Raw genomic sequence first — 22,277 nt, forward strand, 5'->3', positions numbered from 1 at the left:
GGGAAATTTATGTTTCCTTCCAATACTAAGCTGCAGAAAAGATGTCTCTAAAAATATTTCTTCTCTAGCTCCCAGGCAAGAGCACCATCTGGTGTTCAGCTAATTAAAGCTTTCAACTTGCATTTGGATCATTTTATTGGACTTCTTGTCTTTTTAATTATGTTTCTTGCTTGAGGTTTTTTTGTTTGGTTAGGTTTTTGCTTTCTTGATTTGGGGTTCTTTTTTAGCAAATTTACTCTGCACTGGATCTGAATTTCATGAAATAGGCACAAAAAAGCTGCAAAACAAGCTAAGAAAAACTCCTTAACTTTCATGGTGAACAAAGAAAAATAGACCAAAAAAAGAAATTGGTGGGGTTTTATATGTAATTATTATTAACGCAAACAACAAAGTATTATATAAGTTTTTAGAATACTGTCAATCTTATTAGTCATGGGTAGGCTGTAAAGAAATCTTGTCTTCAGGGATCTTAGAGGAAACAAAACTGCTTGTTTGCACACTCCCAATTCCATACTGCCCTTTACCAGCTTTACAGCCCTCCACACCCCTGTCCCTTCTTCCAAAACTCTGGCTATTCTCTCCAGGCAGAAGCCAAAATACTTCCTCTTCCTCCTCACTCTTTATAAAAATAGCACCTAGTAAATACTTCCCAGTTATTTACCTTAACCATTTTCCATTCCAGTTGCCTGAACTTTCACTTACAGAGAAGCACCAGTTTTATGCTGAAAACTGTAAAAATAGTTTAAGCAACACTTGAAGATATTAATATCAGACTGTTCTTGTAAGACTGATAATCTACTCACAGGCCAAGGAATTTAGCAATGGAGTTGGGCTAACAGAAGTTACAAGAACTTAAATTCTCTGCTTCTGGAGATGTGCTATGGATCCTCTAAAACATACTGATTTTATTTATACCTACACCACTTTCTGGAATGAAAAGGCACTCAAAGCTAGAATTTTAGGTATTTAGAAAATATTTTTACAGAAAATACACACCAAATTTCTTTTTAAGATGTAAAGACGGTGAAAAAAAGCCATATAGACTAAGCAACTCAAAAGCTAACCTACAATTAAATCATGCAAGAAGTACAATTCACTCTACATTGAGAGGAAACATCAAATGTTGGAATCTTCAGCAAATCCAGTCAACCCAAAGGCTATACCAAAGGAAAAGAAAGCTTCCTAAAACAACAAGGAAAAAAGGCTCCCCCAACACTACAGACCCTATTTCTGACCTTTACCAGGAGAATGAATAGCAATTACAGCTATTACGAAGAAGAAAGAAACCCACAGGAATGGAAGAGGTGGCTTCCAAACTTAGAGACAACAACCTATTTTACACAGGCATTTATTCCTCTGCTACCTAAAACAGGAATAATTAACATAACCACTCATTTGCTTTCAGACTGGTCAATTCTATAAACATATTATCAAAGCCAGCTCTTCAACACCCTCTTACCTGTTTGTTGGAGTGGTGAAGCTAAAAGACAGAAGCTGATTCCAGAACGGGTCATTCTCAGAGATGGGCTCTGATCCTGACAGTTTCTGTAAGTACTCATTTTCTGGAAGCTCACTGATGCTGCTGCTATTCGCTCCCATCTTCTTTATTTGGCAAAGGTTTTTCTAAATTTTCATTTCTTTGAGGAACAAAACAGAAGAAAGAAATATTTTAAGTCTTTTGCACAAATAAGGAATATGTAGACCCTGAGTTAGCCACCAGTAAAGCTTTAGATCACGTCCGTGAAAAATTACTAAGATGTAGGAATCAGGCACATAGGAATATATCAGAAAGATTTCCTTTCAACAAACTTTCGACTATAACATCTTTGGTCAATAAAGATAGAAGTTTTTGTGCTATTGCTTCAGTCAGCATCTCATTTGTATTTTAATAAATTATAGCCAGCAAGAACACTGCTTCACAGCCATATCAGTGACAAGGCTGCTAGCAGTGGGGAAAATTACGAGAATAGAATTCACAATTTTAATGGGGGTGCCAAGCTGACATACTATTCAGAAATATGTTTTCGAACTGAATATGTGTCTTGGTTTAGAGCAAAATTTGGGAGAGAGTCTCTAAATGAGTTCTGGTAGGAAGGTAAATTCAATCGCCCCCACTGGTCCGGGAGAAAATACTTCTTTGAAGAAAAGTGGAAAAAAGCTGTTTATTAAACAATAGAACTTAAACAATATTAAGCAATAAAACTCCTTGCCGCTCTAAAAAAGATGACAAACTGAGAAACCCCCTGTCCCCGGGTTGCAGCTCAGCTCACTTAGTCTCTTATCAGTCCTCCTGGTGCTGGAATTTGTCGCAGACCAGGCCCAGCCCAGCCCAGTGGCCACAGGTGCGAGCTGCTGGTGCTCCCCTGGGTGTTCAGTCCAGAGCAGGTTCCAAGAGGTAAAGAAAAGGGAAAAAACTACAGTCTAGGGAACTTCTTTGCCTCAGCCAGCTAAAACTAACTCAAAGCAAAAGGAGAGCTCTCTGTCCTGCTGTCTGCTCATCACAGAAAACACAGTTCAGGGAGAGGAACGCAGGGGAGTGAGTCCAGTGTCTGAAAACAAACTGCACACTTCTTCTCTCCCCCCTTCACTCTGCAACAAGTCTTAAAGGTGCAAAACTTATTATTATTCAGCATAAACAAATGAGACAATTTGGCGATAAAAGCATCATAGAGTCAACTCAGGACAATATGCACAGATAGAAAATTACTACTTCTGTGAAGATGCAGCTAACTCCTGCATACCACCAACAATCTACACCTTCAAAGTTCCTGCCTTAACAGCTCTTATCATACTGCTATCAAGTAAGCAAAGGTACTACGGACCATACATTAATCTCCTGACCTCTGTGAAATAACACTGCTCCTTCCAGGCAACTACTTCAAAGGGAAAGAGCCATAAAATGAACACATCAGAAACACAACTGCTTTTTGATGGAACACTGCAGAACCTGGCACTCCAAACCCTCTTATTACATGTGTTGTACTTGATCTGTGTGAGGAATGAGAAGGTTTAAAATCTTCATGCTGCTTCTCATTTTTATAAAGAATTTAATTAACTAAGAAACCAACACAATACTATCGACTATGTCCCAGGTATAATCCCAAGCACTTCACATCTCTCCCGGGCATCAACTTCAATAAACTTCAACCTTTTGGGACAAAATAACCATGACTGATTGGTTTAAAAGTTTGTATGAAAAAAGGCATCGCCATCAAGATAAAAGTGCCATGCAACATGAACTGCAACCTAAATACTAACTCCTGAGCTGGCGGAAAACATAAGAAAAGGCACAGCTGTATCAGAAGATGTAAGCTACTACCCAGCAGCAACTTTTCCCTTGGTTTCTACAAAGACACAGATGCGAAGTATCAGATACAAGATATCAGACACAAGGATCACGACCATACTGATACTCTTACACTCATCAACTTCACAGAAGCAATTACTTCCAGAAAAGATACTTCTAAGAGCAATTAATATTAATAAAGAACTGTGTAAATATGAAGAAAGCTTACTAGAGAGAAACAAAAAGCTGTACCATTAGGAGTCATCATGGAATTCATATTTGAGATTTAGAGCAACTGCAAAGTACACAAATACGTCAGAAACAACAAAGGGCCAGCACAGTCATAGAGTAGAATATAAAATATTACAGAGATCTTTAAAATGTGAGATCCTAACAAAAAAAAAAAAAAGGGGGGGGGGAAATGGTGATTATTTTCTAAATTTTATTTGTAGGAGACTCTACAGGCAGGGACACCTTGTACTGGACCAGGTTGCTCCAAGCCCCATCCAACCTGATGTGTCTGCAACATGTTCACTACTGCAAAAGCCAACAGTGATGCTGTTGCCCCAGAACCTACATTTTGACACAAGCCCTGTCCCTCTAAATGGCTTAAAGGCCCTACATTTAAACCTTTATTTCTTGGAGAAAAAACAAGCCTAGTCTGTGTCTGCTTCAAGTTCCCATTCTCTGCTCATGTTTTCCAGCTTACTTGCTCCAAGACAAACAACCAGTGGTGAAGAGAACCAAGAGGCAGCTGGAGCCCTGCCTTCAAATGCCTCCACCTCCACCTGGAACTCTTGAGTTCTCCATGCCAGAGCACTGACAGTGCCCAAAACCCTTATCCTGCTCTCCTAAAATGAGTCACCACATTCTCCATTTACAAGTTACTCTTACAGATCACTGCAGCTCCCAAAGCCCCCCACATTTAAATCACCTTCCCAGAAATATGACAGCAACTGGAACAGGTTTCAAGCTAATTCTTGAAAAGGAATCACATTTGCTTTCCAGATTTCCTATGCCATGCCAGCAGGTTCAACACCATTAAGACAAAATCCAAAACAAGGAGGGCTTTAACAGCAAGTCTTAGCAAAATTTGTCTGTTTTCAGAGTCAGTGTCAAATCACAGTGCCCAAGAACATGCCCAGTTCCACAGCCATGCTCCCAAGCAACATGACAAGCTGTGGAGCCCCTCGTGAGCCCTCCAGCCCTAATGCCCAGCTGGCTCCCTCCAAACCACAGAGAACATTTTTCATTCCACAAACCTTCCCCAAAGTGACAGTAAAATAAGGCACTGGCTGATTATTTTCTCCTCTAAATGAAATAAATATCAAGCCATCCAAATATCAAAATAATCCTGCTCGCTTGAGCTTTAAATACCTGACAGTAGTTTGTAGATAAGGAGACTTGATGAGCTTTGACTTCCACTCATTCAAGAGCCAACAAATCTTGGAGCAATCGAACAAACATACAGATTTTTTCTGTCTCTTATAACCCAGGTGGTTTCTTTCCTCTACTTAGTACATTACACTCACTATACCCCTCTGAAGTAAAAACCTCAGCAAGTTCTACTGATCCTTCCTGTAGATGACTTCTTACAGACACAAGAAGCTAACTCCTTCCATCAGGAACTTGTGTTATCCCAAAGCTTGATGAAGTGCTCTGCAATGACTCCATGATGCAGCCTGAGCACCTTCAGCTCCTACAATCTGAACCACAGGCCCTGCTTTACATAAGCAAGCCATTTCTGAGGAACTCCAGCCAGCAAATGACCAGGAAACAAGTCTCTCCTTCAGAGTTCATGAATATCCTACAGGAAAAAATGTCTAAAAATAATTTAAAATAGAAAAAAACAATCAACATTTAATTTCCAGGCATTTTAACAACAGTAACAGATTAACCCCAAAGCTTTAACTTAGCTGATTACATGCTACTCACGATCTCAAACACATTTCCAATTCAGCTGCTACTAAATAATATTAAATTAAATGGCAGTCAAATCAAATATTTCTTTTAGAAACAGCTGTCTTTAGCTGAAAAGATCACTCACATAAAACATGTAACCACTTGAATGTCCACAGTCCTTCTGATTAAGAGGCACTGCCTCTGTGCCCACATGCTGGTTAAGACAGTAGAGGTTCAAGCTATTGGATAATATAAAAAGTTCATCAGCACTTGGAACAGATTTACAACAGTATGCTTTAAGCAGCATTTAAAACATTTATTTATTTATCCACAATTTTCCCTTAACAGCCCCCACTGCACAGAAAGGCTGCTCCAGTGGATCCCAAAGAAACTGCAAAAAACAAGGTTAAACAGCTTCTGCTTCCTCACATGCTGAAGTGGGACAGCTCCAATAAACACCAAATCACAGGAAATTCACTCCAGGAAAGTCAGTCCTCACTCTACCAGTAAATTACCAATGAAATCTGATTTACTTTTCCTTGAAATACATTAAATAAACAAATGCATGGTTCATTAAAATAAGATTTTACAAAAAGTTAATCTACTTATCTGCCCCCCCCCACTCCCCCCTCAAAAAACCCCAAACAGACATTACTTGCTAGCAACTCATTTAGTTTAACTCAGTATTATTACACCTCCAAAGAATCACAGCCTGGTCTGCAAGTGTCATTCTCTATTAAATCCAGCATCTGTTTAGCCCCAGAACTTGGCTCCATAATGCAGCAGTAGAGGCTTTAGAGCAACACAAGGGAGTTTGTTTTGCACATCAGGACTCATTGCAATCTCAAATTGCTAGGGGTAGGTATAAATCCCAAGTTTATTGTTTCTTCTAGAAGTTTTAGAATTAATTATTAACAAGGCTTACAAGAACATAATTTTTCATCTGAAAGAAAGTTAAAAGCAATTCAGCAATACATAGATGCCATGTGTGAGCTCCTAAGTGTAACTCAAGGTACAGATGTGAACTGCTGAACTTGGGAAAAAATTTGTCATCCTCTATACATCTTCTATTTAAACAAGTTTAGACAAGTAATTAGAGTTCCTTTCAGGATTATATCTCCTACTGGTCTCACAACTTAATTGCTAATCCTGGAATTTTATCTGTCCAGTACAGCCAGCTGCCCCCTTCCAAAATTACGCTTGCCATGATCATCTGGCTTAGTCTGCAGACATCTTGAATAATATAAATTACGTATCTGTGGGATTTTCTTTTAATTACTGCTTTAAAGTGTAAGAATTTGAGATGGTCATGCACATGATTTTACAATGTCATCTGAGATCTGGTTGCTAGATTGAGTCCTTAACACACTTACATGAAAATACTGGAAACATCTTAAAACCTAACAAAAATTTAATATCTATACATAGCAGGACTCTGGTTACCTTTATAGTTTGCAGCTTTATGAACTATGGGCATTGTTTTCTTTCCAAGCAAAGGAGCCAAAATCACTGTAAAGATGAGAACATGAGATGTAATGCTGCTCATTCAGTATTACCAAAGCACTGCACTGAGGTTTTTGGTTGACTCCTATTTGTATCCAAGAACTGCAGGTTTCAGACCATCTTTCACCCATGAGACATTAAAGCATCCCACAAAATCCTAAGATAATTCTTGCCACGGAGGTATGAGACTACTGCAATATATTTACACATAATTCTCCATACAACAGAAAACAGAGAAGTTAAATTAACAGTACGTATTGTTCAGCTCCAATATTTGAATTCTACTGTCTGCACAATATATTCAAATTCTGACTACTCACTCGTGTTACAGTAATATTCCATAGATTCACAGAATGGTTTGTTTTGGAAGGGATCTTTAAAGGCCATCCCATTTCACCCCGTCCATGGGCAGCAACACCTGCCACCATTGTCCCAGATTGCTCCAAGCTGTCACTATACAACACAAAAGAACACAAGCACACTACTTTCTCAAGGTGAAGGAAGAAAGAAGAGGTTTATTCTCTGACTCTAACATCTATAGTTTTCCAAAAGTGACAGCGGATTGGAGGGTGACAATGACACCTCTCCAATGACATTGGTTAAACCAACAGTCTATCAACTTTCTCCTCCTCCATAAAAGAAGACAAAACAATCAGTTGTTTACAGAAAGTGTCTGAGAAAGTTCACTACAAGAATGTCAATACCAGAAGGCTTAGAAAATCTTAAAAAACTAGGGTGACATCAAGCATCATCCAACCTGGCCTGGAACACTTCCACAGATGGGGCAGCCTCAATTTCTTTGAGCAACTTTGCAGCTTTCCAGACATGTTAAGTGTTTATTTACCTGCACTGCTTGGAGAACTCTTTTGGGGAAGTTTTGGTGCTGTTAAAAAGGCTGAAAAAATCCCCCAAGAAATGATATTTTTGTCTTTCTACGACAAAAAGCAGTTACGCAAATACTTCGTTCTTACTCAGAGATCACTCACTAATTCTCACATAAAGAGGTCCAAAACTGTAAGAATTTTGGTTTTACCAATTAAACTGGTAAGATTTTGCTGAGCAAAACTAATGATGCAGAAATACCTGGCAATAACAATTCATGCCAGTAAAGGAGATCTTCACGAAAAAAAAATCTTTACAATCCTCAGAATTTAGGAATTCTTGCCATTTTAGATCAGAAGAGAGCATTGAAATAGTCTTTTTTTTAAGCATGTTAATGAGCCAGAATATTCCAGTTATAACTTAATGCTCAGCAATCTTCAAACAGTATCAAACCACTATTAAAAATTCACCTTCTCTGATACACCAATTAGCCACAACCAAGCAGCCTGGGACATTTCAGAATTGAATAAACACATCCTTCAAGACCAATTAGAAAAGCTTCCTACTGTTTTTAAGTTAATGAGTTATGCAGGAAAGACTGTTTCTGCTCACTTTACACTGATATGTAATTTCCTCACCCTTTTCTACTGCCTTTTTGGAAACCACTCCTTTCACTCCTTTCTTCAGTTCCCATTATCCACCCCTTTTACTTTTGCATGCTGAAACTGTTCAGATACATACCAAATCCTCTCCTCCCCAGAAAAAAACACACCAAAACCACAAAAAACACAGTTTTATGAGAAGTAAAAGCTGCTTTTGTGACAAACACAAAATAAGTGCTCTTTTAGAGAACCTGGCTGATTATGACAGGGTCTATCTTTGCAGCTTGGAGATCAATACCATCTCTCATAGTTTTCTAGATAATCCTCTGTTTCTCCTCTACCCACTATTTTTCAGACACTGTCAAGTTCAACGGCTACTGTCAGGGATACAACCCTCTAACCTATTTCTATTTTTGCAGTAGCCCAGCACACTAACTATTCACCAGGTACCAAAACATCTTCCTGTAAAGCTCAGCACATCAGGACAGAAGCATTTTTGGATGGCAGTAAGAAATGCAACAGAATTATGAAGTGGTCCCCACAATGTCTAAGAACAAGAACAATAAAATTAAAAAAAACATCTTAAGGTCTTTAGGCAGCTCTCAACATAAATTATCTGACTTGCTCACTGTTTACTCAGCTGGATGAACAAACACAGCATCTCTTTCGGTTCTCCTGCTCTGTTCTAGTGCCTTCCCCTTCAGTAAGGACCTGAATCGATCAGCAGTGCAGTAACATCAGAATGGTCCTTCTGGGTTCCACTGAAGCCTGTAGAGACTTGCACGCAGCAGAAGTGATCAATCTCAACAGATTTAGTGCAGGCAAAGAAGGCCCCTCACAGGGAAGGCAAGCAGCTGAAAAAACGAGTGACAATGCTATGTTTTCTGCTCCAGTTCCTTTTCCACAACATTTTCGTGGGAGACAGTCATCAATAAAAGCCTAATTCTGAAGAGCACAATCTGCTTCCTTCATGTCCCACCTACAGTACAGTTGTTCTGCTCACAGCTGAAGAAGGGATTTTTCAAAACCTTCATGGTGAGGCAGAGTATTTCAAGCAGAAGAATTCCAATGTGAGTGAGCCCGGATGTTGTGGTGCTTCCCCAAACTGCTCAACAAGGGATGCTATTGTCTTTGACAGTTCACCCTACGCAGTGTGTCACATTTTAATAAATGCTCTGAAAGGAGATGACAGAAAAATGAAAACCTAAATTCTATAAATGAGACTGAGATGTACTGATCATGTTCTCAGTGCCATCTCAGAAAACTAACACATTTTTATACACTCTATAAACTCCAGGTTATTGGTGATCCACTGTGCTAATTTCTGATCACTAAATCTAGTAATTTTGTTAAGGAGATGCCCATTTACTAATCTCAAAATACCTTACTTCAAGTGAACTACTAGTCACCTTCACAGGTCGCCTTCAAAGCCCTGTCCTGAACTGCAACTACTGACTCACAGGAGGACAAAAACAAGGAGGACAAGCTTGTTCAAGTTGCTTTTCTGTATAGTTATAAGAGATCAAAAATAATTTACACAAAAACGCCACTCCAACCTTTCACCTCACAACAGAAACTTCTGATACAGAATGCTCTAAAAAATGTTAAGAAGTTACGAGACAGCCTCAAACACCAATAAGTAAATACAGGCTTGTGGCAAACTAGACCCCAAAATTATCATATTTCCACCCAACATGTATTGGCCTTTCCATTAGCACATACCCATTAGTGACACAGCCAATCTAAATGAAGCTTTTTGTCCTCTATTCCCTCAGTCACCATGCTCTGGCAGGGCAGGGCAGCAGGTACATGTCAAACCTCTTGAGGAAGATTTTGCTGAATCCTGCATGTGAAATGCCTTTCTCTTAAGGCATTTCACAAGTTCAGAGAGCTTCTGTTTAACTTTTACAGCTAAGTAAGCATTTAGAGCATTTACAGATTTCTTTGTCCAATTTACAAAAAAAAAGCAATTTATGCAATAAAACATATCTCTAGTCTATTAACACAAAATCCTACAAGATCAATTACAGAGTCCTCAATTTTGTTCATTTTTAGTGCAGGCAATTACACACCCATGCTAAAACATGATACTTGTGGCCAAATCTCTCCGAAGGTTCAAAAGCCTCTCTACCTACAAAATTTATCAAGAGTCAAGAAAATTTAAAGCTACAAAAAATATGAAGATCACTTTTATTTTGAAATTCCTACGTAACAAGTTATGAAATAAATACTGCACCAAGCCTACCAATCTGAGAGCAGAATGACAGCATCAGTTTCACAAAAACATCCTGTCACAGAGGGGAGGAGAGGTGGTGTGCAGGCAATTATGAAAAAATTGAATCATGAAGAAAGGTACCTCTATCCTTACTCTTACAATCCAACACCCTAAGAAAAGGTCAGCACTCAAATACAGCTAGTGTTTTTTGGAGTACATGCAGAAATAAATTCTTTAATCCAATTAGTAAACACTGTCAGAAGGGAAGAAGGCTGGGTCAGGCACACCTTGTAATTTGTGTGTAAAACACCTGTTACAAAACTATTACAGGTAAGTAACACATTTTTCAAAAGTTTCAAGAAGTGAAAATTCAAATACTATCTCCACTCTCTGCAGTGGGCAGGTATTTCTGTAAAGGTTTTGTTTGCTCTCACCAGTGAGATTCCTGCTGCCAGCCAGGACAGGTGCGCTGGAACTATAAAATGAGAACAACAAACTGAACTTTAAACAAGAATATCAAAGGGATATGGAGCTTTAAAATAAAGACAAATCAAGAATGAGCACAACCCATACTGATTCCTGCCTTCACAGATTAGGAACAGACAGCACATCAGAACCAACACTGGTGGTTTGACATTATCGTCTCCCAGAGGCCAAAAAGAGACTTTTATTACCACAAATACAGGAATGGTTTTCAAAGAGAGTTTTACACCAACTCCCAGACAATCTATGATGGATTATAGCGTTGGAAATTTTGTTATGAGCATTATGAGAATGCTTTGATGACTTTATCCCTTCCCTCTATTTATTAAAAAACCCCTCAGTATACCTACTTAAAAAATCAATTTATAGTAATTCATTGTTTCCACCATAAATGAAAATGCACAGGTGGGTTGGATATGACACAAGTGAGGCTAAAAATAGCCTGATTTAATAAATCAAGTAGCTTCAATATGGAAGGGATGCTAAGATTACTGTTACACACAAGTATTTCTTCCCTATTTCACTATCAGATCTATGTAACTTATTTTGTGTTTGCCTAAAGTCCAAAGCAATGTTTCAAAAAGATAATTCAAGCACCATTTAAGCTTCAAACAGATGCTCAGATGTTCATTAAATGCCTGTATTTGTTTCAATACTGGTATATTTTGCTATATGTAAAAGCTTATCCAACTATTTTGATATCTGTGCTCTTCCACAGTTTGGGCATTAACCCTATTCTTGCAGCAGGATTATTTGTCTCTGCTTTTGAAGTTTCTCACAGCTGAAGACCTAATTACAGCATAAAAAAGCCTGTTATGCAGAAAGACAAATCTGCTCTGTATGTATAATAATTTTATACTATATCACACATCACAGTTTATATTAAAATATTATATTAATATATTATATAAAATATACCACCTATCTTCAGGATTCACTGCAAATTCAGTTATACTTGCCAGGGTGTGGGATTACTTCAAGGTGCAACAGACTTTCCACTCTAGAGAATACACTTTGAAAAATACAGCTAAAATCATTAATCATCTACTGTGGCATCAGTTCAGCGGCCACCAAACAGGATTTCTTGCCTTTAGTGACTTTTGTCAGTCATCAGCATGTTAAAAACACCTTAAGATCTTAAAAACATAGCATGTCAGAAAATGCCAGAGGGCAGGTTTGGATTAGATATGGAGCAGGAATTGCTGGCTGGGAGGGTGGGCAGGCCCTGGCCCAGGGTGCCCAGAGCAGCTGTGGCTGCCCCTGGATCCCTGGCAGTGCCCAAGGCCAGGCTGGATGGGGCTTGGAGCAGCCTGGGACAGTGGAAGGTGTCCCTGCTCGTGGCAGGGGCTGGAACCAGATGATCCTTAATGTCCTTTCCCACCCAAACCAGCCTGGGATTCTATGATCTCCCAATCTTCCTCTTAATCTGATAAAATCACTGGAAGGAAGCACCAGATCCATCTGAGTTTAGCAGTAATTTGCTACAAGTACTTTTTTTACTGATTTAGCAGGAAATATGAGGGATAAGAAGCTCTGCTAGCAAAACATCAGCACGGGACTGTAAGAGGAGGAGCTGAGGGATGCTCCAGCCAGGTGACAGTGCTGAGCTGGGTCCAGCATTCCCCGGGCTGTCCACGGGCCTCTGCTGATGCAGCAGCAGTGGAAAGAGAAAACAGCCCATGGAAAAGATAGCAGGAGGCCTCCCAAGGTCCTGGCAAACTAAGGAGAAATTGCAATTTTCTAGTCGACCCAGCTGGAGCACCCAGAACATTTTTCAGTTGGGAATTGACACAATGTGGGATTACACAACCCTGCGTTGGGACACAGGACCCAACCACCCGGGAGCCTCCTTCCACTCCCCTGCACTCCCAAAGTGATCCGTGATGAAAATATCAACAGCTTTTTTACTTCTGCAAATACCTACAATGATTAAAACTATGGCCCAGCACGTTATCTCTCAGCACAGGAGAGGGAAAATTAGATTACAGCCCCACAAACTCCCTATGCCCAGCACAGATTAAGGAGAATAAATAAACAAACAAACAGTGCTTGGCATGAAGGCATATGAGGTAATGCAAAGCCCGGCAGCTCAGGTGAGATACCAATTCAATTTTAAACTAAAATATGCCTCACTTTTGATAAATATTATCATTCATAAGTATAAAAACAGTGTGGTAGGCGTGAGGAGGCAGAGTGAGCCCCAGGAGATCTGAGATGCTGCAGAAGAATAGAAAAGCCTCCGTCAAGAACAAGATGGAAAATAAATCAATTTATCATCTAGACATGAACAATAAATATCATTAAGAGCACATAAGAAAAAAACGGGTATAAATCTCTGGCTTTCTAGTCCTGGGCGCATTTAAAGGGACACAGGGACATCGCAGGGACCCTGAGGGATCACAGGATCCCTGTAAAGGAACACTCATAGTCTGGGTAAAGGGACACAGGCACATTCTGGGAACCCTGGCAGGGATCCCCGTATCCCTAAGGGACACAAGGACATCCAGGGCACCCAGCGTGGGATCGATTCCTGAATCCCGAAGGGACACAGGCACAACCCAGGAACCCTGTGAGGGATCCCGGGAGATGCCCCAGCCCGGGCGGGGACACGGCGGGTGCCGGTGTCCCGGCAACTCTCCTCAGCGCCGGTGTCGAATTACGCAAGGCATCCCTCCGTCTATCGCGACACAGGCCCGCGCCACGAGGGGACGGTGACGTCGGGGTAACCGGGGGATCTCAGGGGCCCCTTTCGGAGTCGGCGGCCGCCGGGTCCACCCGTCGCCCATGCCCTTCGAAGGCACCGCCGAGGCCGCGCTTACCGTCCGTGCCCTGGGCCCGAGCTCGGTGGCGGGGTCGGTACCGGGGTGCCTCGGCCCGCGCCGCTCCCGGGTCCCCTCACGGCCCCTCACGGTCCCCGCCCGCCTCCACGTCGCCGGCGCTGCCCTGCTGCGCATGCGCGAGGCCCGTGCGGGGCGGTGCGTGGGGCACCACGGGAGTTATAGTTCCTGACGGGCGGGGCGGCCATGATACCTCCCGTGTCAGTCCTGGGCTGATCCCCTAGCATGGGCAGCAGGGCAGGGGGGATCCTGCCCCTGTGCCCCTGGGCTCAGGTGAGAGCCCACCTGCAGAGCTGCCCCAGCCCTGGCTCCAACTGCACAAGGAGCTGGAGCTGCTGCAGCCAGTGCAGAGGAGGCCATGGAGATGCTGCCAGGGCTGGAGCCCCTCTGCTCTGGAGCCAGCCTGGCACAGCTGGGGCTGCTCAGCTGCACAAGAGAAGGCTCCAGGGACACCTCAGAGCCCCTGCCAGGGCCTCCAGGGGCTCCAGGAGAGCTGCACAGCCACTGGGGACAAGGCATGCAGGGACAGCAGCCAGGCAATGGCTTCCCAGGGCCAGAGGGCAGGGACAGATTTTGGGCTGTTGGGAATTAGGAATTGCTGGCTGGGAGGGTGGGCAGGCCCTGGCCCAGGGTGCCCAGAGCAGCTGTGGCTGCCCCTGAATCCCTGGAAGTGCCCAAGGCCAGGCTGGATGGGGCTTGGAGCAGCCTGGGATAGTGGAAGATGTCCCTGCCCATGGCTCATCCCATGGATGAGCTTTAAGGTTCCTTCCAACCCAAACCATTCTGGGATTCATTCTGATTCTCTACTCTGCATCCCACATTTTCAGTGGGACATGAGGTAAGCCCAGCAAATGGGACCAGCAGTGAATATCTGAGGGTGGGAGGATTTACCAGCCTTCATGCTGCTTTAAATAATTGTTTCTCCAAGGGTAACCTCCAAAGTGGGGTTTGTGCCATCACCAGCAGGTTCCAAGGTACCCGTTGGCTCATTAAAAGGGAAACTCTTCCCAGTGTAGTCCTGAGTTTATTCCCACATTCCATGTGGTGCGTGACAGCAAATCCCCAGCCGGGCTCTTCCCCATCCCTGTCCCTGGGCTGTGCATGCCAGCAGCAGGTCTGCAAACAGCACCAGTGGGTGTAGCCCTGAGCAAACAGTGCCACGTTACAGCTCTGGGGCTCGGCCAGTGCTCACACAGCGCTGGGGGGGAATGGCTGCGCCCACAGAGCTGCGGCCTGGTCAACAGCAGGGCTGTGAAACGCTGTGTCACAAAGTGTAAAGGTTTTGTAGAGCAACCCCCGTGCCAAAAACAAGCATTGGGGGTTATAAACACGTCTATTCACAACATGTCAATTTGTGTTTCACTGTCATCCCAAGGACAGGCTGGGCAGGGCTTGGAGAAACCAGGGATAGTGCAAGGTGTCCTGAGGGTGTGACAGGATGAGATTTAAGGCCCTATCCGACCCAAACCATTCAGTGATTCTAAAACAGCAGTGAAATAAAGATACAGCGCTATTACCTAAAAGCATTTCTAATGCAAAATAATCATGGCAAACATGGCCTTCTAGAGCTTTTCAATTAAGTTACTGCAGCCAGGTTCGTTGAAAACAGGAATAATGGCAGTCTGTTACAACCAAAATATGATTTGGTTCAGCAAGCATTGCTCTAACAATCAGAAAACTGCACAAAGATAATCCCTTCTTTCAAGTCTTAGGCAATTTAATGAAACTGTCATTTCTCACTGGAGGAGATTTTAGTTAACCTAAGTGGAAATTAAATTTCTCTTCATTTCCTTTACCTGCAACCTCTGAAGGCACTGCTCTTTCAGCAATAATGTTCTCCATCGTACAGAAATCATGAAGGAATGACCCAGAGGACTGAACCTCTGCAGTATGTCCAACAGCTCCCAGAATTCAGCTGGGACATGATTGCTCCATCTGGGCAATAACAGCATAATGTGCTACTGTCATTAGATCAGAATTTATTTTCAGTTTAGACACTCTCAGCAGCTGATCATGTGCAGTTTAACATGCCAGAATTTCCTTTCCTGTCAGGATCAGGCCATCAAAATAATCAGCAACATAAAATTAATTCATTTTATTTAAGAATTTTTGGCATATATTTGCATTTTTTAAAACGTGTTTTTCAACTAACTTCTTGGCATCCAGCAACTTGTGCAAACCAACACACAGAAGGTACCACATCCCATTAAGACTTTCTCATTAAGAAAAAATACTTGAAATTAGTTGATTTGAATGATGGTTTTTTTCAAATATTGATTTATTGATCTTTCCTCAGTAGCATTTAAGCAAAGTCAGACAGGTTTAATGCTGAAAAACTTAGGACTAGATTTGCAGTTCTTTGGTCCCCTAAAGATGCCAACTCTGAAATTTTCTAAAAGTCTTCAGTGTAAATGGAGCTGCTACTTGGTCTAGGAAATTCTGCTAGATGTCCACGTGCCACTATCAGGTGCCTAAACCTTTTGTAAGTCTTGTTTTTAGCGAGTAACAAGCACGTGGGAATTTTCTCAGTTAAATTCAACTCACTTGATCAATATTATTCCGTCACATGAGGATTTCCCTAATTTCTGCCCGCTTGTTTTTCTTAAAGAAGGCTTTGTGAACTCCTTTGTGTCCCAGCAGATGATCTCATGCAGTCCACCCCAGACCTGGGCCTTTGCTTTCACTCGATTTTCATTTAACTATTCACAACACAACAGGATTATTGACCTATTCTTGAAAAAGAATAGGGGCAGAAGAGTTATAACACAAATCTCCTGACAGGACTTCCAGTGAGGTGCCTCATACAGAAAGTTTTGTGATGTAGATTGCTTCCTTTAGGGTTTAACTGCAGCTAATAAAAGCAGTGGAACACCATTCCAGAGACCATAAATCTGTAATCTTATTTGCATTATCTGCCTGTTTTCCTTTTTGCAGCTTTTTCAGAAGGCCTGGTGTTTAAATATGGTGCTGGCACATAGCTGGAAGCCTAATTTACTATGCACTTTATTTTCTCTATTATTTTTCAATGCATTTTCTTCTGTAATAATATCCTAAATAACTAAAACAAAAAAATTATGCAGACTTCATATATTGACTGAATACATTTACAAATTAAAGGACCCCCAGTAAAGCTCTTGCTCTACTTTTTGTTGTGTTCCCAGCTGTTTAGAGGTGGATATACTCTAAAACTGTGGCCTGTTTATGAGATGCCCAGCATATTAAAACAGCATGGAAGAGACAGTCTCTTCAGCAATGCTCAGGATGTCAGAACATGTATTCTTGTTTAGCTGAAGAGCTGCAGATTGGACTGGGCATGACTGAGGCACCTCCAGTGCTGGGGACAGCTCTGGGCCCTCAGGATAAGAGAGACACTGAGGGGCTGGAGCGTGTCCAGGGCAGGGAACGGAGCTGGGGAAGGGGCTGGAGCCCCAGGAGAGGCTGAGGGAGCTGGGAAGGGGCTGAGCCTGGAGCAAAGGAGGCTCAGGGGGGACCCTGTGGCTCTGCACAGCTCCTGCCAGGAGGGGACAGCCGGGGGGGTCGGGCTGTGCTCCCAGGGAACAGGGACAGCAGGAGAGGGAACGGCCTCAGGCTGGGACAGGGCAGGCTCAGGGTGGGCATCAAGAGGAATTTCCCCATGGAAAGGGTGGTCAGGAATTAGAAGGGGCTGCCCAGAGAGGTGTTGGAGTTCCCATCACTGAAGGGTTCCATGGAATGACTGGACATAGCACTCAGTGCTCTGGGCTGGTGACAAGCTGGGGATTGGTCACAGATTGGACTCAGTGTTCTTTTCCAACCTAAATGAACCTGGGATTCAGTGATCTAGGAGGAAGCTGCCATACACTGATCCAATGGGGGGTTATGTTCCAAGGATGAGGTAACAGCTGATTAAACAGCAATTCCAAACTCAGGTCTAAAGAGAATTTACTCCTTAAGGAAGAGCAAACAGCATTAATCAAGGTCTGACACGGAGGTGTCTGTGCCTGAGCTCATTGCAACGCCATGGCTGTGGCTGCAGGGGCACAGGATCTGTGAATCCTGCAGATCAATTCACACCATGTCTGACCAAACCAGGCACTGGCAGGAAATGAGGCACCTCACCAAGAGCACCAGGCAAAATTAGATACCAGAGTAATTAATTAACTGCTGAGAGAAATCACAGTCACGAGAATAACACTGGACCACAGTGACAGGTCAGGGACTGCCTGTATAAAAAGGTGCCCTTTCAGGCCTGCCTGATGGAAGATTTTAGGGAAATTAAATCATAAAGAACAATCCAAAACTGCTGGAATGGTTTAGTTTTGAATCTTTTAAAGAGCTCTCTGGTTTGGCAGACAGGAAAAAGCAGGAATTACCACTTTTATTCCTTACTAAACACAGGGACACTTAAAACTCTTCACAGCTGGGATGCAAGTCAGCAGCAGAATCTTGGCAGGAAGTGGCAAACTTTGCCCAGCTCACTTTATCATGAACTCATTTATTTTAGGGCCTCCTTCTGCCTGGGGCCTGTCTCCAGGTTTTCAAAGATTTTGTCACCACTTGAAGTGTTTATAGCTCTGAACACTAAGAATTCTGTGATTCTGTGCAATAATTGCATGAAGCGACTTATTTTTAAGTAAAATCCCGGTTTATTATAACGAAAATTCCACAAGTATGTTAAAGAAGTTTTAGTTGGATGTTGAGATTTTTTTTTAAAGCCAGAACTTCGCCACTATAAATCACTACAACAGAACATAAAGCAACATTCTCTTGCATCATGCCTCAGGAAAAAAAAGGCATATTTCAAGGAAAAAAATTAAGGAAAGTATCACATCAAGACTTTCTGCTTTTAGTAAGCTAAGTAAATTTTGTATGCAGCATAACTCCTCTAGCTCATTCATAGACTTGACATGAAAATCTAAATTCTTCATAGATAAATTATGAGCTTTTGTTGTCACAATGCAGTCCACAGTTCTTCACCAGGAACAGATAAAGCCTTTAAGGTGAAAGCCTCAAGTACTGCACTAGCACTTAGTGACATCAAGATGCTAAGATACATTTGCCTTCCATAGACAGATTTATTCTTACGTTATTTAACCTAAACTCTAATCACACCAAACAGATGGCAGATGAAAAGTAGTTCCAGCGAGAAAAATACAAGAACATCAGCTTTCAAATATTTTAAATAAACAAACAGCTGCCATTTTAGTGGCAAAAGAGACTCTCCTGCAAGCAATTAAGTTTTTTATTCAGCTAAAATGTGCAAAGAAAAAAAGTCTCAAATTGAGAGGAATATCAGCAGTTCATACTGGACATGAGGGAATAAAATCCTTAGGAATTAACTCCTTCAAGCTGTTTTCTTGTCATATACTGCAGCAGATCCCTTTGCAGGACTTCCATTTGCAATGCCATTGCTTTCCAACTGCAAACAAAAAACAGTGTCATTAATGAGATGTCAAATTAGAACTTCACATCTAAAACAGGAACAGCTGGTGACAAAAATGGCTTTTAGAAGCAAGGCCAGCAAAGTAATATGGAGAAATATGAAGCAAGAACGAAAAGTGGTGGTGCCTGTGTAGATTTGCAAATAATTATTGCTTCAGGGGGAAGGGAGGAATGAGAGCAACATTTACGAGTCTTTGCATTGTGACAGAAGATAAGTAATAAAAGCATAATTAAAATGCACTAAGCATCCTCCCCCATTACAAGTGGCAGAACTGCCTGAAGAGAGGGGCTGTTTTTATTTTCTGCTTGTGATTTGCCAAATATTTGACTTTTTTCTTTGAAAGAACAGCCAGCTGTTAAAAAAAAAATTAATTAAGCTGTTTCAGGATACAGGTACAATTCCTCTTCCTCCAAGACCAGAAGAAGCAACCATTATACTAACTACGTCTTGAAGCACCAATTCCTAGCAGGCACAGTAGTGGTAATTGCTGTTTCTCAGAAAATAGCCACAAAAATATCTGTAAACACACCCAGCTGTTCACCCTCCTGAGCTACCACTGGGTGCCTCATCCCGGAGCTTCCCTGCTTAGCTGGGTGAATTAATCTTACTTTATGGCTTCCAGATCCATCCTCCTGGTCTCTCTTGGCAGCTGCAGGTCCCCGGGGGTTCCCAGTGCTGCCTCCTGGCCCCTGCTTGGTGCCTGGTGGCTCCTGCACAGCTTTCTTGGGCCAGACACGCTTGATGAAGGGGGCAATCATGGGGTAAATGTAGGGCTCCACAAACTTCTTGTAGACCCAGAGCAGAACAGGGATCACGATGCAGGGAATGCACACCATGGCTCCCTCCTGTGCTGGGACAGAGATGGTGGGGGTGGGGAAAAAACAGCTTAGGTGGGAGCATTTGTATGCCACAAACTGAGAAAACAGTATTTACAAAGTAAATAAAATCCATATTTCATATTCAAATGTAGATTATTCTGTAATTATTAAGCAGCTGCTAAAGCTTCAAAAAGGTTGTGTGTTGCAATGTTATAAAGCCTTCAACAAAGGGAACATTCTTGCCATTTTAACAAAAAAACCCCAAACAATTTGCTATTAATTCATCCATCCTACAGATGCAACTAAGGAAAACAAATTCAGGAAATAAGAGTTTTTGCTTAAGCCACAAAAAAAACAGTTTAAGCAGCAAGCTGCCAGTATTAGCCCAGTTCCCACTATATTATGAGTACAAAGGGTTTGTTTTGCTCAACCCATTTTTATTTAAGGAGAAACTAAACAGCAGAAAGCAAATCCATCCAATGGGTTGCTAACACTGAAGGGCAGGATAGTGGGAAAGGAGAAAAAATTCCAATCAGGATTTGAGAGAATTAGCATATGGGTTACTTTCTTCCTGCTGCCCTCACTTGATCCCACACCAACCCCATACAATTAACTGCTGGAAAATGAACCATGACCTCTCTCTGAAACCCCACAAGTCATCAAAATTCACATCTTGGGGTCTATGCTAAAAATCAAAAAGCAGAAAAGCAAAGCAAGGAGGCAGAGAGGTCCAGCTGGGAAAGGAAGCAGTTAATTAGGGCTGGACCTGTCACTGCCAGGGCAGAGAGCAATATATTAGACATACTCCGCTGCCACACAACTTTGCCCTTCACAGTCCCCCTTTCTAGGCTGCTGACATCTCAATTCTCACACCAAGAAGCAAAACAAAAGCTTTCCAAGATGGAGAATGAAAAGGCAGATGTGCACACCTCCCTAGGGACCAGTTTTTGCTTTTTATTTTATGTTATCCTGAAGATTTTTATTCCTGTGGAAAAGCAGAGTATCAATTTCTAGTTGACTGCTTCCAGGTTCTGCTCTGGCTGCTTCAAATACAGTTTAAATCTACTCTCTGAGGTCTGAGACGAATCTTACACTGAGACAACACAAATGAGGTAACCCTTTAAACTTATTAAAAAAATATATTTTCAGATACTCCATCAGAACTTCCTAATTATTAAATTTCCAGCAAAATGTGGGTTCATCCAGCAGCTGAAGAACATGCCTGGAGAGAACACCTCAGGCTGTAGAATCATTACAGAATTATAGAATTACTTGGGTCACAAGAGAGCTTCAAAATAATTTCCTTCTATTCCCTGCCATGGGCAGGGACACCTTCCACTATCCCAGGCTGCTCCAAGCCCCATCCAGCCTGGCCTTGGGCACTGCCAGGGATCCAGGGGCAGCCACAGCTGCTCTGGGCACCCTGGGCCAGGGCCTGCCCACCCTCCCAGCCAGCAATTCCTAATTCCCAAGATCCCAAAATCTGTCCCTGCCCTCTGGCCCTGGAAACCACTCCCTGTGTCCTGTCCCAGGGAACCTCAGCACATGTTCTGCTGCCTCTGCAGCCGCTTCGTGTCCAAAAAATTCCTGCGCAAAAAAATCATCCCTACCTCCGCCTGATGCACCAGCGATCCCTGGGATCAGAGTGGAACACCGTCCTGACGAATTCCTCCGGTGTCCTGCGAAGCTCGGCCAGCTGGTTAGCAAGGAAAATAAACAAAAAAGGAGAAAAGAGGAGTGAGGGGGTGGCCGGGCGTGTGATCTCCTGCGGCGGGCGGTGCCGCCGCCCTCGGTGGGCCCCCGGCACGGAACGCGCTCGCTGACGGGCAAACCTCGGCACGGCACGGCTTTGTTCCCAGCGCCCGGAAAACGCCACAGGGGGAAACCGGCCGGGTTTGCCCCGTTTTCCATAAAGGATGAGGAGCCCGGGAGGCTGCCCTGATGTCAGGCGTTGCCGTTCTGCTCTCCGGGGGCGGTTGGGGCCGGTGCAGCCCGTGAGCCCCTGGCTAGCGGCGTGGCCAGGCAGCCGTGGGCCGGGCGGGGCGGGGCGGGGGGCAGGTAGGGTGAGGGGAAGGGATCATTCCCTGCTCCCGGTGCTCCGCACCCACCTGCGCCCGCACCGGAACGGCCTCGCGCTTCCGGGGCGGTGCTTCCGGCCAATGGCCGGCGGCAGCGCGCGTCACATGACACGCCAGGCCCCGCCCCACCCGCGCGGCAGGAACAGGGACCCGATTCCCGATTATCCCGGATTTGGGATGGGGGAAATGTGGGATGGCCCGGCAGCCGGCGGGAACACGCTGCCCCGCTTGGAGGGCTGATATTGGGAAGGAATTGCTGGCTGGGAGGGTGGGCAGGCCCTGGCCCAGGGTGCCCAGAGCAGCTGTGGC

The 22,277-nt window shown here is 43.1% G+C and overlaps 2 protein-coding genes across 8 annotated transcripts in view; both read right to left on the bottom strand.

Moving 5' to 3' along the window:
- The window catches only part of DYM (dymeclin), a 209,696-nt gene extending 195,926 nt beyond the window's left edge, over positions 1 to 13,770 (bottom strand). For all 3 annotated transcript variants that reach the window (XM_030969399.1, XM_030969398.1, XM_030969400.1), the window contains exons 1-2: positions 13,633 to 13,770; positions 1,460 to 1,637 (exon numbers count right to left, since the gene is read on the bottom strand). In XM_030969399.1, the coding sequence (XP_030825259.1) occupies positions 1,460 to 1,599 (140 nt within the window). In that variant the 5' untranslated portion in view covers positions 1,600 to 1,637; positions 13,633 to 13,770. The remainder of the gene's footprint in view (positions 1 to 1,459; positions 1,638 to 13,632) is intronic.
- Positions 13,771 to 18,255: 4,485 nt separating this feature from the next.
- Positions 18,256 to 22,143, bottom strand: CZH18orf32 (chromosome Z C18orf32 homolog). 5 transcript variants are annotated; one of them, XM_030968601.1, is made up of 4 exons: positions 21,999 to 22,054; positions 21,501 to 21,586; positions 19,681 to 19,917; positions 18,256 to 19,048 (listed from the first exon to the last, which is right to left on the bottom strand). In XM_030968601.1, the coding sequence occupies exons 3-4, from the start codon at positions 19,906 to 19,908 to the stop codon at positions 18,974 to 18,976; spliced, it is 303 nt and encodes a 100-aa protein (XP_030824461.1). In that variant the 5' UTR covers positions 19,909 to 19,917; positions 21,501 to 21,586; positions 21,999 to 22,054; the 3' UTR covers positions 18,256 to 18,973. The 5 variants fall into 5 exon arrangements, with proteins under 5 accessions (XP_030824461.1, XP_030824463.1, XP_030824464.1 ...); XM_030968603.1 differs by having other exon boundaries at positions 19,681 to 19,922; positions 21,999 to 22,048; XM_030968604.1 differs by lacking the exon at positions 21,999 to 22,054 and adding an exon at positions 21,723 to 21,963 and having other exon boundaries at positions 19,681 to 19,922.
- Between the last annotated feature and the right edge of the window lie 134 nt (positions 22,144 to 22,277).

This window comes from Camarhynchus parvulus, chromosome Z (genome assembly GCF_901933205.1).
Source record: "Camarhynchus parvulus chromosome Z, STF_HiC, whole genome shotgun sequence".
In the NCBI taxonomy this organism is placed as follows: Eukaryota; Metazoa; Chordata; class Aves; order Passeriformes; family Thraupidae; genus Camarhynchus; species Camarhynchus parvulus.

Bases quoted from the DNA above. Each gene is read 5' to 3' on its own strand.
- CZH18orf32 (XM_030968600.1), bottom strand. From the start codon at position 21,801: ATGGAAAACGGGGCAAACCCGGCCGGTTTCCCCCTGTGGCGTTTTCCG. The intron at 19,923-21,500 runs GTAGGGATGATT...TCTCTGTCCCAG, and splicing joins CGCTGGTGCATCAGGCGGAG to CACAGGAGGGAGCCATGGTG. The intron at 19,049-19,680 runs GTAAGATTAATT...TTTTGTTTGCAG, and splicing joins ATGGATCTGGAAGCCATAAA to TTGGAAAGCAATGGCATTGC.